The sequence below is a fragment of the Lipotes vexillifer genome, unplaced genomic scaffold (genome assembly GCF_000442215.2).
Source record: "Lipotes vexillifer unplaced genomic scaffold, Lipotes_vexillifer_v1.1 scaffold356, whole genome shotgun sequence".
NCBI lineage: Eukaryota > Metazoa > Chordata > Mammalia > Artiodactyla > Lipotidae > Lipotes > Lipotes vexillifer.
In genome coordinates, this window is record NW_006797342.1 from 2,958,624 (window position 1) to 2,972,868 (window position 14,245).

The following is a 14,245-nucleotide window of genomic DNA, read 5'->3' on the forward strand; positions in this document are numbered from 1 at the left end:
CATGGGGGGCGGGCTAAGGAGCAGGTCTCCCGGGGAAGCCTGTCCCCAGATGCCATGACCACTGAGCGCAAGTCAGGTCAGGACCAGGGAAACCACCTCCTCTAATGGGGGGAACAGAGGCCAACTCTGGGACTGAATCCAGAGAAAAACAGGAGGGAGAGAGAATTGAGAGCATGAGGAGGATTTCAATTAAATCATTTCGACCCCTGTTTGAACAATTAAACTTGGCAGTGTAAATTCTACATTCTATTGACATTTCTTTCAGTAGAAATTAAAGCACATTTATCCCGCGTGTCTCACTGGCCTCTCTGCTCGATAACCGCCCCCGCATGCACACCACCTCGAGGTCCGAGCGGTCCCGCCCCCCGCCCCGAGAACATCATACCTTCATGAGCAGCAGACAGTTGGCCATGGAGCACGTCACCCGTCCCAGGCGGGACCGCCACAGCTGCACGGAGGCTGCAAGAGCAGAGTATGGTGAGTGCATGGGGAGCGGGTCCTGCTGCTGGCTGACCCAGACAGATGGACGCCCCGCCCCATCACCCAGCTTGGCCACCGCTCCCTGTGCTGCACAGCCCACACCTTGGATGTCCCATGAGCCGACCAGGGCCACGTCCCCAGCTCGGCACGTCCGAAACATGGGAAAAGCCAGCCAAGACGACAGCCCTCGCCCTGCAGCGGGGCCACTCCTGGTGTGACCTGGATGGCCTGAAGGCCTCCCGGCTGCAGGGCTGGTGGACGGTCACACCCCAGTGTCAGCAGCTGCGCCCTCGTAACAGCGGCCTGCCTGCCCAAGGCCTAGGTGTTGTGATCTTTTAAGTGGAAGCAACAATTCCTAACCCATCTGCCTCAGCAGGCTCTGAGGGCAGGGGGAGTGGAGCGGACGCGGGGCAGGGAGGTTGGAGAGGCCAGTGCTCGGTCGGATGTTGAATCTGCCATCCAGCTCAGGCCCGGGGAGAAGCATGTCCCAGACACATGTGAATGGTGACCACTGGGCGAGCTTGCCTTAAACTGACCTTCCTCCCGCTGCCAGGACCAAGGGTCAATTTTGGGATAACAGTCTCCTAGAAATGATGCTTATTGCTGGAGTGCTTGAGAAAAGGACACAAAACTTAATTGTCAGAATGAAGAACGTAACTCACTTTGCCTTTCTGCAATTAAACATACATTAGCTGCTTACATTCCCCTTATGACATCATTTCTGTGAAAAGAAAAATTCTGAATATCTTTCCTTAACCAATGTAAAATGTGATTCTCAGTGAACTGAATTTTATTTTGATTATCTTTGAGGACTTTCTAGTGCTTTCTTCCCCTCTTTGCCTTATAAATCTGTTGATCTGCTGTGAGTTGTCAGGTTTCCAGGCACTGCTTCCTGAGCTCCAACAACTACCTGCTCCTTGTCACCAAAACACGGACACCCTGTGGGATGACATGGCCAGAGTGGGAAAGATGCTGAGGGCAGGATGTCCCAGGGCACGGAGATGCCCACGTCAGACCCCTGTGATCTACCTGCACTTAAGTCACTGAGAAGGACGCACGAACATCGCACCTACAGACCTGGTCCCCTGGGATTTCTCAAAGAAAGGGATCTGTGTTTAAAGCACAAACATAGCCAGAGCTGCTGGTCCTCAAGGATGGACATCTCCTGCCTGGGATGCTTCCCCCTTTTGCACAGTCACGAGCGCATCCGTGGTGCACGGCGCCCAGGGCCCCGCTGTGCCTGAGGCACGGGCACAGGTCTCTGCCCGGGGGGTTCTCCTCTCAGGCCACCTCTCCTGCTTCTGGCACATCTGTCTCCTCACAGCATGGCTTCAGAGGAAGCCCACCCCTTGCCCACATCATCCGTGCTCGCCCGTGGTCACTGACAACCGCTCCAAGTCAGGCGCAGAGCGGGGGACCACCGAGCCCCTGGAGACCACATAAGCCCACAGGCTCATGTGCAGAGATGCCAGCCTCTCAGGGAGGTGCCATCTGAGCTGGGTTTTGAAGCATGATTAGAAGTTCTTCTCTCTAATGTTCTCAAGAAATCTCAGCCAGGATAATCTTTTCAAAATGCAGTTCGTCACAGTTTACCCTTCTCCCCATATCCTCAAGTCCATTCTCTAGTAAGTCTGTGTCTTTATTCCTGTTTCACCCCTAGGTTCTTCATGACATTTTTTCCCTTAAATTCCATATATATGTGTTAGCATACAGTATTTGTCTCTCTCTTTCTGACTTACTTCACTCTGTATGACAGACTCTAGGTCTATCCACCTCATTACAAATAGTTCAATTTCGTTTCTTTTTATGGCTGTGACAAAGCAAGAGAGAGGCATGGACATATATACATTACCAAAAGTAAGGTAGATAGCTAGTGGGAAGCAGCCACATAGCACAGGGAGATCAGCTCGGTGCTTTGTGACCGCCTGGAGGGGTGGGAGGGCGGGAGACGCAAGTGGGAAGAGATATGGGAACATATGTATATATATAACTGATTCATTTTGTTGTGAAGCTGAAACTAACATACCATTGTAAAGCAATTATACTCCAATAAAGATGTTAAAAAAAAAAAAAGAATCCAACAACATATAAAAAAAAAAAAATGCAGTTCGGCTCCTGCCCGCCCAGCACTCACATAAAGACCCATTTCCACAGCCTGGCCCCCGAGGTTCCACACGCAGGGCCCCATCTTCCTTTCCTCTCCAGCTCCGCCCAGGCCTCAGGCTCCCTCCTGCCACTCACTGGCTGAGGCCTCTGGCTCCCCACGAGCCAGGCACCCACCTTGCTGAGGACGCTTACGTTGATTTCTGGGGTTATTTGCTGCAGGCGGGTCTCGGCCTGACGGGGCTCCCCGAGAGCGGGGTTCATGCCTTATGCCAGCACCAACCACGGTGCCTGGCTTGGTCCTAGAAAGGACCGAGGAGATGAATGCATGAAAGGATGAGTGCATTACGGAGTGAGAAGGAAAAGAATGAGACAGAGAAACATTTGGGGCCGAGCCCTCTGACGATGCCGGCTGACTGTCTAAGGAAGGCAAGTCCGGCACTGACCTTGTCTGTTCTCCTGGGCCATGCTGTTCATGCCGCCATCCTCGGCCAGGCCCTGCTCCAAGTTTGTCAGGATCTGTGGGAAATGGAAGGAAGAACAACAGAAATGAATTTGCTTCTAGACGTTGTCACAATATACTCCAGGAGAAGCAGATTTCCCTATATGGAAACCCATTTGTCAAGGAGTGTTTCGCAGGGACACATTTTAAGCTTCGCTGCTCACAAGGCACGGAGATGACGGCAAACAGGGAGCTACTCTCTGACTGGTGGGGGGTTTGGGTTTATGACACTCGTAAAGCATCAGAGACCCCAGACGTGGGGCAGATATTCTCTGTCAGGAAAGCATCAGGAATGTTACACAAGAGGATGATTATTAACTCCTGTGAAAACATCAGTCTCGCTCCTCTAGGGCACCTGAGATATATGCAGCCTTTTTAAATGTATCAAATAAATTCTGAGCATCTGTCACTTTACATAGTTTTTACTGTTCGGCTAATAACCTTGAGTTGCTTCCTCTGTGATTTGGTTTCCCTGAAAGGAAAGAAGTTGCCACCACGGTGATCTGGGAAGAGCCTATGTTCTTTTGGAGGGCAGGGTGAGGAGAAAAACTGTGTTAATAGTAAACGCTGTTTGCAGGGAAGGAAAAGAAAGACGTGCTAACTGAAAACGGGGGTCTCAGGATTCTTTGCCGGCCAACTTCAGGCCACGTGCTTTGGGGAGACACCCCCTTGTGTAGTGGGCCACCCTGCCAGGCAGCACTGCCCCAAACGGCCCAGCCACAAGAGGTGACGTTCACGACCAGCGAAGCAGCTGCTCCGGGCTTTCACCGGCCTCGTCCCATCCGCATAGAGACGGGCCAGCTGGGCCTCCTCTGCTGCCAAGGGTCAGCGCTTCACAAAAGGTGGACGACAGTTCGCTGTGAACACGAAGGCCTGTCCTACCGTGACCACTCAGGACACAACCGGGCTTCAAAACTGTAACCTCGAAGACGAGCTAGTTGGTCCAAACGAGGTCAAATGACATTTTTCAGCTAATTGGTCTTCTGATAAATAATCATAAAAATAGAAACTGACCAGGAAAGAAGGCCTCGAAGGTACCACTGAGGAGGGACAGGAACAAAGAGAAGGACTAAGAGGTTCTGAAGAAGAAATGCGGGAGGCCTGGCTCGTCCCAGGCCCGGGGGCCATGCACAGTGCAGAGGGCCCGAAGTCTGGCCTCGACTCACGGGCTGACGGATGGGACGTGGCGGGAGGGGCAGGCCTGACAGCAAAACCAACCACAACAAAAGAGCATGAGAGAATCGGAAGCACAGACTCCAGGAGGGCGAGGTCGGGGAGTGGTCCTGGCCCCCTGCAGGGCATCTCCATGCATCTGGGCAACCCACCTGGGGGGCCACAGTTACCTCCAGCCTGAGCTAAATCGCAGGAGAACAGTGTCTGGGGGAGAGAGTTCCCACCCGTATGACTTCACACAGTCACAGTAATAGCACGCTGATCTACCGAAGGTCATTTCTGTAAAGTGTAGAAACGCTCCCACCCAAAGCCTGAGCTACTCAGATGGCAAATGTGGCGGCATGCCCCTCCTGTCCCTCCTGTCCAGGTGCAGATCGGACGCCTGTGAGCAGTTCTGGGTCTGCTTCCCAGAACGACCAAGACGGGCTGCGCCCACGGCACCATTCTGGAAGATGCTCCAGAAACACGAGCGTGGGGTGGCGAGGTGGCAGCAGCTGGGCTCTGGGCAAGCCATGTACTTCCAAAAGTAACTACAATACTGAAATGACAGTGGCTTTGAGTGTGTGAAGATGCTGCTTGGACATGAATAGGGAGCAGCCAGGAGGAAATGTGGGCCTGGGAGACGGTTCTGGACCCACTGTTCTGTCAGCAGGTGGGTGTGACCAGAGCTGAGAGGCTGCATCGACACCCCCCGCCCCACCCGCGGGTCCTGGGCTGTCCTGGATTGGTTCTGGGATGGGCAGTGTCACTCCAGCAATGCAGATGCCGTCAACACTCTGGACAGCAGCAGAGGGAGGACAAAGGACTCAGAAGGCCCGGGCTCGGTTGTTTTGTCCAAGGAGAAAACTATACGTCTCGCACGAATAACCCAGCTGCCTGACTCCATATGTAACCAAGACCACTTGATCTCAGGCTTTCCCTGGTGGCGCAGTGGATAAGAATCCGCCTGCCAATGCAGGGGACACGGGTTCGAGCCCTGGTCCAGGCAGATCCCACATGCCGTGGAGCAACTAAGCCCGTGCACCACAACTACTGAGCCTGCACTCTAGAGCCCACAAGCTGCAGCTACTGAGCCCAAGCGCCGCAACTACTGAAGCCCGTGTACCTACAGCCCGTGCTCCGCAACGAGAAGCCACCGCAATAAGCCCGCGCACCGCAACAAGAAGCCCACGCACCGCAACGAAGAGTAGCCCCCACTTGCCGCAACTGGTGAACGCCCGCGCGCAGCAACGAAGACCCAACGCAGCCAAAAATAAATAAATAAATAAATAAAAAGGACCACTTGATCTCAAACAGGCAATGTGTCACCTACTCATATTTAAAGGGACCAAACCCATGCCCCGACTTCTCTGCAGTTACCCTGGGTTTGGAAGATCACTTACAAACATTTTTGGGTTCTCAGCAAACTTGAGCAGCCCACAAGAAACACCCCATTTACACGTCTGCAGAAATCCTAGAAGTTCACGGGCCCTGGTGCATACGCATGGCCTTGGACTCTGGTATTTTAAACTCCAGGTTCTGAGTCATATGCGGGGTGCAGCCCAAACCCTGCCCTTCTGATGGGCTCCAGGCAACACCAGTATGGGTGGTCTGGGGACCTCGGTTTGTGGGAAAGCTCTCAGGGAAGGGGCCCTGGTCCTGTCCTTTGTCAGCCTGTCACGGGCTGTGGTGGAGAAGGTCTAGTGGCCGGGTTTATGCACAAAGCGCCCAGTCTCTGGACCCCTGGGGGTCGGCCCCAACTCAAGGACCCAAGGACTCACTAATGACCTGCGGTGTTCAGACTGAGGTGAGAGCACGTCTCCCTAGAGGGGCTTAGATTTCTCTGGAAAGCCCTGGGACCTTCTCAGCCCTACCAGTCTCCTAGGAGACCTTCTGGAAAAGAGGCTTCTGGGAGTTGCTCCAAGCCACTGCAGGAATATTAAACACTCCCATGGACCACGCACTGTGCCAGGTCGCTGGTCATCTAACCCACACAGCAGTCTGGAGGTGGCTGGTGACACCACTCCTCCCCAGGCTTCCACAGGCTGGTCAACCCCCACCAGGAAGAGTCAGGGTCACACCTGGAAACACCCGTCTGCCTGACTCTAAAGCCCCTCCAACCACGGCCTGTGGACATCCCCCCAGCAGGGCATCACACCTTGAAGCAATGCTCTCTCTTTCCATGCAGGTCAGAGAGTGAGAACCTTCGATGCCAAGGTAAACAATGCCACGATGGAGATTCCAGACCTCTCTGTTCCACCGAGGGCTGCCTGTAGCTGGGCTATCATGCAGGTGTCGGGCGGGACCACCTGCCAACTCGGGTGACCTTACGGCACACTGTGGGTCACCTCTGGCACATCAGATTTCACACGGGGCTGGGGCTGCTGAGGGGTGTGGTCGACATTCCCAAGTCTTTGTTCTGGGATCTGCAAGGATGCAAATTTCCACCATGAGCCTTCAGGATACAAATCCTGCAAACCCTGATGACAGGGACACTCCTGTCACCTCCTCCTTCTGGGCCCTCTCAGCACAGATGTGGCCTCAACCAGGGATTAGGAGCCATCACCTCCCCTTCTCCACCACCTCCCCTCACTTGCCAGCCACTCCCATCTCATCTGATGAAGCCACTGTCAATTTGTTCTCTGCTGGAGCGGGCAGGACAGAGGGGCGTGGGGACCATGGGCCTCCGGTGAAGCCCGGCGGCAGCGGGTGTGGTCACGCCCGATGGCCCGCCCAGCTGGGTGCTTCCCAGAGCGGCTGGCAGGGGTAGGGCGGACAATGTCTGTTCTCTCTTCCATTCTTAACTTCGCTTACAAGTAAAACAGCATAACCGAGCAGGTCCATCTGTTGGAATTCCTTTTTAGTAAAGATATGAACCCTTCCTAGAAACACCCCTCTCACCTCTGCCTCGTTAGGGTGTCCAACCAAGAACAGAGCAAACCGACGTCCCTTCCCGAGGGGCTCCTTCGGCAGTGAGGGTCTCTGAAGGGGCACTTCCTTACCTGGTGCCCGGAGCCCGGCTAAGGTGGGGTGGGCGGAGGCTGCAGAAATCGAATTATAGGGCAGGGCAGCACTGAACTTAAACCCACACGGCACATCCCCATCAGCGGCGACCCAAACCCCACGCTGATCTGGCAACAGGACACATGAAAACGGGCTTAGAAACGTGTTCCCCGGCTCTTTGCCGACAGGACCCAGAGATGCAGTGGCCCGCAGAGAAGCCGAGGAGCAGGGGTGGTGGGCAGAGGTGCCACTGCTGTGGCATGACAGGGACGGCTCTCCTAAGCCGCGGGGCGCGCTTATTTTAAATCGAGGTATATTTTGTTCTTCATCGATGCCACTACACCTGAACCAAACATTTACTACTCCACCACGTGGTTCTTACTTGTCACCTTCTATTTCAAAGACAGCAGAGAAAACCCTGGACCGTTTTGTAAAGGTCATGAGTGATGTTCTGCTAAAACTGGGCCGCACCTAAAAAATCGAGACAGTGCTCTCTCATCAGGTTGAATACACAGGCTCTAACAATTCTCCAGTGAATCTTCCGTATAAGGAAAAGCTCAGCTTCTTCTGAGCAAACGATGCCGGGGATTCCATAACTGGTGTTATGTCCCTCTCTGCTCTGCTTACCTGGACCCTCAGCGCAAACCTGTGTGTGGCATAAACCTTGTACGTTACCGACCATACTGCTGTCTGAATTTTATCTTCCCTTTGCCCTGTAGTCCTCATTTAATTTTTTTTCAATAGAAAAAAATTCTACGTATAAAACTAACACGTGCATTGTTAAGAACTGGACAGAGAATAAAAATGACCATTAATCCCATTACCCACACCACTAACGTACTGGAGTGTTCTTCCTTCAGGGCATATTACTTCCTTCACAGAGGCCGTTCTGTAATTGTAATTCTGCAGGCTGGCTTGGACAGCGGACGTCACATCCTAAACACTTCCCACGTGACGGCTGTGGAGACGAGACACCCATCTGGAGCCCGCGTCGTGTCCCCACACCCCAGCCTGGCGCCCTGGGACACCCGGCTCTGTGCCCTGCTGCTTTGGTCGGGGCGGCACAGACTGGAAGCAGCGGGAGACCTCTATACCAGTGTGTCCTTTTGCAGGGGGGACGCCGGCTGCCCGGGCCGAGGGCCACCGGGTGGCAGGTGTCTGCTTCTCACCCACCCTGGCTGCCCCGGGCCCGCCCGCATCTCACTCTAGCTGCCACCCGGGTCGTCCCCTTTCACTTGGGAAACCCGTGCTGGGGCTGAACCTGTGAACACCTGACGTGTGCTAGAGAGGCAGCGACCAACAGCGGGCTCCGAGCACATCTGCACACACACCTGCACCCGCGACAAGCGTGTGCGCTTCCCAGGCACCGAGCGGGGCCTCGGCCGGCTTTCTCACTAAAGACGGGAACCTCCGTGCTCTCTTCTTTACCTCCTTCCCAGACGCGGCTTCCACGCCCACCCCTGACCTCCAGAGCAACGAGAGACGCCACACGCACAACGAAACCGACAGGCACAGAGCGCTTCGGGGGTGTGGACCACGCCGCTGCTTTCCTTCCGGAAATGACGCCCTGGTTTCACTGCCTGCCCAGAGTGAAGCCCTCGATCGCCGTCAAGGCGCTGGCCGGTCGGCGGCTCCAGAGGGCAGCCCCGGCGCGGCCTCCTGCCCGCCCCAGCCCCCGTGACGACTCCAGGGCGGCCCGGGTGGGCCCTGGTCGAACCCGCAGCTGCACCCCAGCAGGCAGTTGCGTCTGGGAGGCCTGGTGGGCGCTGGCTGAGCCTGGGCCCCCTGGATCTGGGGCGGGCAGGAGGCCAGGCCCGGCGAGCAGGCTGGGGAGAGGAAGCCGCGGCAGGGGGCCGGGTGCGAGCATCACCCTGGGAGAGACTATTTCACAGGATAACTCATCTCCTTCCTTGCTGGACTCGCCCCCCGCCCCCAGCGAGGAGCCCAGCGCCCCCTGACCCACTGGGCAGCTCTTGGCAGAGGAAGCGCGGCTGGCGCTCTCTGGCACCGGAGGGTGACGCGCGAGGCCGAAGCCGCGTTCCAAGGCTTCCGGGCACACGCTGCACGTGCGGGGAAAAGGGCTGCAGCTGGACCCGCAGAGGGTGCAAGGCGTGGGCGGCGGCCGGTTCACAGCCGGCGACCTGCTTTCGTTCAGGCCCCCCGCGGCCGGACCTCAGCTGTACTTAACCCTCAGAGGCTCCGTCTCCTTGTCTGTACATCAGGTATGGCACACCGCCTTGTACAGCCGTTGTGAGCACTTACGGAGCTTTAACATAAAGCACGGAGCACAGCACCCATCATGTAGAAGGGAGCACTGAGCACAGCCCCGTGGCCACTGCCGCCATCACCGCCACCCCCGTGTCCGACCTCCGAGCCCGTGGCGTCAAGGGCAGCACCACGTGGCAGCAGGTGTAGCAGGCGGGTACCCAGAGACGCATGGAGAGCGTGGAGCCCGCTGGGGAGGACTTGGGAGACAGCCTTAGGGTTAAAGCCCTAGAATTCATATGCACTTCCCCTGTGTGACACGGAGGTGAGTGAAAAGCAATAAAAACAATCATCTGTGTGTGATTTCGAACATCACTGATTTAGTACCAATTACAAGTTTTGTTTTCCTATTTCTGGAAATAACTATTTTAACCACGTTTTAAGAGTCAGGGAAAGGAGTGTTAGACTCTAAAAAATAGTGATGACACAATTTCCCCCATCAACGGATCAAATTATAAGAGAGCAACGTTTTTATCTTTTAAGCTATAAAAGCCAGAAACCGATGCAAAGCTTAAGCGTGTCAGGTGGCCTGCTGTGGTGTCCACTCTGCGAGGGCGGAAGCCCTGCCACTTCCCTGCTGGGAACACAGAGGACCCCCCAGGAGCTCCAGGAACATCCACCAAGAGCAGCTGGGGACTGAAGCAGGAACTCGACAAGTACAAATAACCTCATTTAAAAACCTGTCACATGCTGCCGCTCCTAACTGCTTGCTGTTACAGCTTTGGAAGCCCTTCCACAGACAACGCTGCAGCTAAGCTACACAGCAAGGCTGCCAGGCGGGTAGGAAACGCAGGCTCACTTCCAGTCTGAAGATGGAGGCTCTCGGGGGCGTGGCTGCCCGCTGCCTGGAGATGGGGAGACTCTGAACCCCACATCTCTCCTTCCCATCACTCAGTGCAGTAAATCTCATCTTCTGTTGATACAACTTGATGCCTTCCACGTAATTGTTACTTTACAACCCAGAAGAACTCAGGAAGCACTTCTGAACCTTATCTGCCTCCAGAGTCAGTATTACAAATGACACTTGTCATGATACACTATAATTTGCTTTGATTCTGGAACATTTTAAACCATTATCTCTTTAAATACTGCTCTGATGCCTCCGTTTGACATGAAGCAGGTGCACGTAGCCTTTTGCAGGATGCGTGAGTGGTCGGGCAGCCTGGCACGTGTTCACGTGTGTGATTTCTACACAAGAGGAAACGCTCCTGCTTTTCATTTACTAATAATACCGGGAAGAAAGATTTCAGGCTTCAAGCTTTGCCGAAAACCACCCACCACCCCCCCCAGAATAATTCAGCGAGAACAGTGAATTGCACGGTCACAAGGAACCGGGTCAGCCTGCCTTTCAGGAGGGGGAAGCAGAGTGGTGGGAAGGGTACAGGGTGGCGTGATGTGCTGCTCGTGAGGGCGGGAAGGTCTGGGTGAGCCCTCCATCAGGAGGGGAGGCATCAGCGGCCCAACTTGGAGCGACGGTTACCTTGCTGCAGACGGCCTTCACCCTGTGCAGCCGGTCCAGCGACTCCTGGGGGTTCCCCAGGTACTGATGAAGCTCCGCATGTAGGATCCGCATCGAAAAGGGGACCATGGAACCTAGAACCAAAGTCAAAGCAGAGTGAGTCTGTTTGCCATAACTGAGCACAAGTAAGCACCCTCTCAGAGTGAGTACCCACGCAGCAGGGAATCTGCAGATGTTCTAGCAGAAGGGATGACAGAATCCCTTATATCTTGGTAAAGTATGCGATGATGCCAATTATAAAACGTGTCTTGGTTTTCTCTGTACAGCTGTATGTTCTAGACAGTGACCAAAGGAGAAAGCTGGCTGTCACTGCTTTTCCAGAGTTACACCACAATCGTGTGGAAATTGTCACAAAATGAGTAGAATGGTAGAGACCACCGCCTGCTCCAGTAAAGAAAACAGAACACTCATGGATTCTCTGTACTTCTCTGGGATGTCGAGCTCCTGTAGAAGGTTGCGTAGGTCGGGTTACTGCGGAGGGAAATGAGAGAGGGTGCGCCTCGGGCCCAGGTCCTGAGGACGGAGCGTCAGCCTGACTCCGGGACGTGTGTGTGTGTGGTGTGTGTGTCTGTGTGCGCGTACGTGTGTGTGTGTGTGTGTGTGTGTGTGTGTGTGGCTCTGGAGTGAAAGTTCTACCTCAGAGCTGTCCCAGCGGAAGGGAGGCACGGCAGCTGGCCTTGAAGACTCCACTGCCCAGGGCTGCCCCGGAGGGAGTTCTGGGCAGTGCCACCTCCATCAGCGTGCCAGGAGCATGAGAGCAGTGATCTGAAAAGGACTGCAGTTGAAATGAGCTTTTATACAGTGTCTGAATGTGGCTGTGTTCTCTCAGGGTGAGGGAATCTTTCTGTTAGTGTCACGTTCCCCTCTGACATGACTTGGATATGTACCTGTATCAGTATATATCGTAATTTAGTAAGTATATAAGTATTTAAATGCCATCAAATAATCAAACAGCCTGTGCTGATTATGAACGACTTAAAGGATGTGACAATGCCAGCACAGGGCAATCACACAGATTCAGAAAGGACCTCTCAATACTTAGATCTGGACTACACTTTATTATTATTTTATTTTTTGGCTGCGTTGGGTCCTCGTTGCTGCGTGTGCACTTTCTCTAGTTGTGGTGAGTAGGGGCTACTCTTAGTTGTGATGTGCGGGCTTCCCATCGTGGTGGCTTCTTGTTGCGGAGCACGGGCTCTAGGCATGCGGGCTTCAGTAGCTGCAGCACACAGGGCTCAGGAGTTGCGGCGTGTGAGCTCCAGGGCACGCGGGCTTCAGTATTTGTGGCTCGCGGGCTCTAGAGCACAGGCTCAGTAGTTGTGGCGCAGGGGCTTAGCTGCTCCGCGGCATGTGGGATCTTCCCGGACTAGGGATCGAACCCGTGTCCCCTGCATTGGCAGGTGGATTCTTAACCACTGCGCCACCAGGGAAGTCGCTGGACTACACTTTAAAGACAGTTAGAAGCAAGCTGTGTGACAGCTGCAAGCTGCTCAGCCTCTCTGTGCCTCAGTCCGTCCACCGTCCATCCAGCAACCATCAGCGAGGCTCTACCATGTGCCACACTGAGGTGGCTTCACGTTTGTGCTTCTTATCTTGAAAAACTGGATGATGCTCTATGGTCTTCAGTAAGGATAGGAAGAAGAAAGGTCAAAAGGACAAAGAAACTAAGGAATACTATGGAAAATAGTTTCTATTGTGATTGTGAGCCTAGAGAAAAGAAAGATGACAATTATTCAATTTAAATGTTTGAATTTTTTCTTTTTGATGACACTAAATAATTGCCACGTCTGAAGAATACGGATGACTGAGTTGACATCATGGCATCAGTCATTTCAGCTTCCTAGAAAGAACCATTTCTTGACGGTTGGCATCACTAAAATGGGATTGCGCTAACATGGTAAGTCACACATAAGTTGTGTCTGTCATCCCTATACATCAAACAGAGAACAGGCAATAGTCGTTCCCACGTGGTTTAGAATTTACCTGCAGGGAGAGAATCTCTAGGACACTTTAGGCTTTATAAGATAAATGCAGAAACAAAACGTCTGTGAAGTTCCCAAGCCCAATTTATAAATGAGCTGAATATATGACAAGGTGGTCGGGAGTTACTTGCTCTTTGCCCTGGAAACTGCCCATGGACCTGGGGAAGTTTTTGCATTTAAAAGAACATATGAAAATATTTCAAACTAAATGAAAATGAAAATACTACTTATCAAAATACGTGGGATGCAGCAAAAGCAGTGCTAAGAGGGAATTTTACAGTGTCAAATGCATATATTTAAAAGACCTAAAATTAATCATCTAAGCTTCTACTGTAGGATACGAGAGAAAAACAAGCAATATAAAAGCAGAAGAAAAGAAAGAAAAGTTAGAGCAGAAAGCAATGACATTGGAAACAGGAAATCAAGAGAGAAAAATCATCAAAATCCAAACCTAGTTCTTTGACAAAAATCAATAAAATTTATAAAACTCTAGCCAGGCTAACCAAGAAAGAAGAGAGAAGACATGAATTACTAATATCAGAAATGAAAAAGGGGTCATCACTACTGATCACATGGACATTAAAAGGAAAACAAAGGAATATTATGAACAAATCTATGTCAATGAATTTTATAACCTAGATGAAATGGACCGATTCCTTGAAAGACACAACCTACTTACTAAAACTCATGCAAGGAGAAATAGATAATCTAAATAGGCCAATATCTACTTAAGAAATGAAATCGATAAATAGTGACCTTCCAAAAATAGAAGGCACCAGGCCCAGGCCCAGATGGTTTCACTGGTGAATATTCTAGACAACATTTAAGGAAGAAGTGGTACCAATTCTCTACAGCCTCTTCCAGAAAACAGAGGTGGGGGGGATGCTCCCTAATTTATTCTATGAGGCCAGCATTACCCTTATAGAAAAATCAGGAAAAAATCAGTATTTTAAGAAAGGAAAACTATAGATGAACATAGCTAATGAACATAGACACAAAAATCCTCAACAAAATTAGCAAGTCAAATCCAACTAGATCAAATCCAACAGAGAATTAGCAAATCAAAACTAACAGTGTATAAAAGAAATTATCCACCATGACTCACTGGGATTTATTCCAGGTATGCAAGGTTGGTTCAACATTCAAAAAAGAATTAACGTAACCCATCACATCAAACGAGCTTAACAAGAAAAATCACACAATAAATCAAGAGAAGCAGAAAAAGCATTTGACAAAACA

At 52.4% G+C, this 14,245-nt stretch overlaps 1 protein-coding gene across 1 annotated transcript in view; it reads right to left on the reverse strand.

The window, feature by feature from the left end:
- Positions 1-14,245, reverse strand: part of TRAPPC12 (trafficking protein particle complex subunit 12) — a 55,686-nt gene that overhangs the window by 11,569 nt on the left and 29,872 nt on the right. The window contains exons 5-7 of the mRNA XM_007469247.1: positions 10,986-11,098; positions 3,030-3,102; positions 386-459 (exon numbers count right to left, since the gene is read on the reverse strand). Coding sequence (XP_007469309.1) covers positions 386-459; positions 3,030-3,102; positions 10,986-11,098 — 260 coding nt within the window. The remainder of the gene's footprint in view (positions 1-385; positions 460-3,029; positions 3,103-10,985; positions 11,099-14,245) is intronic.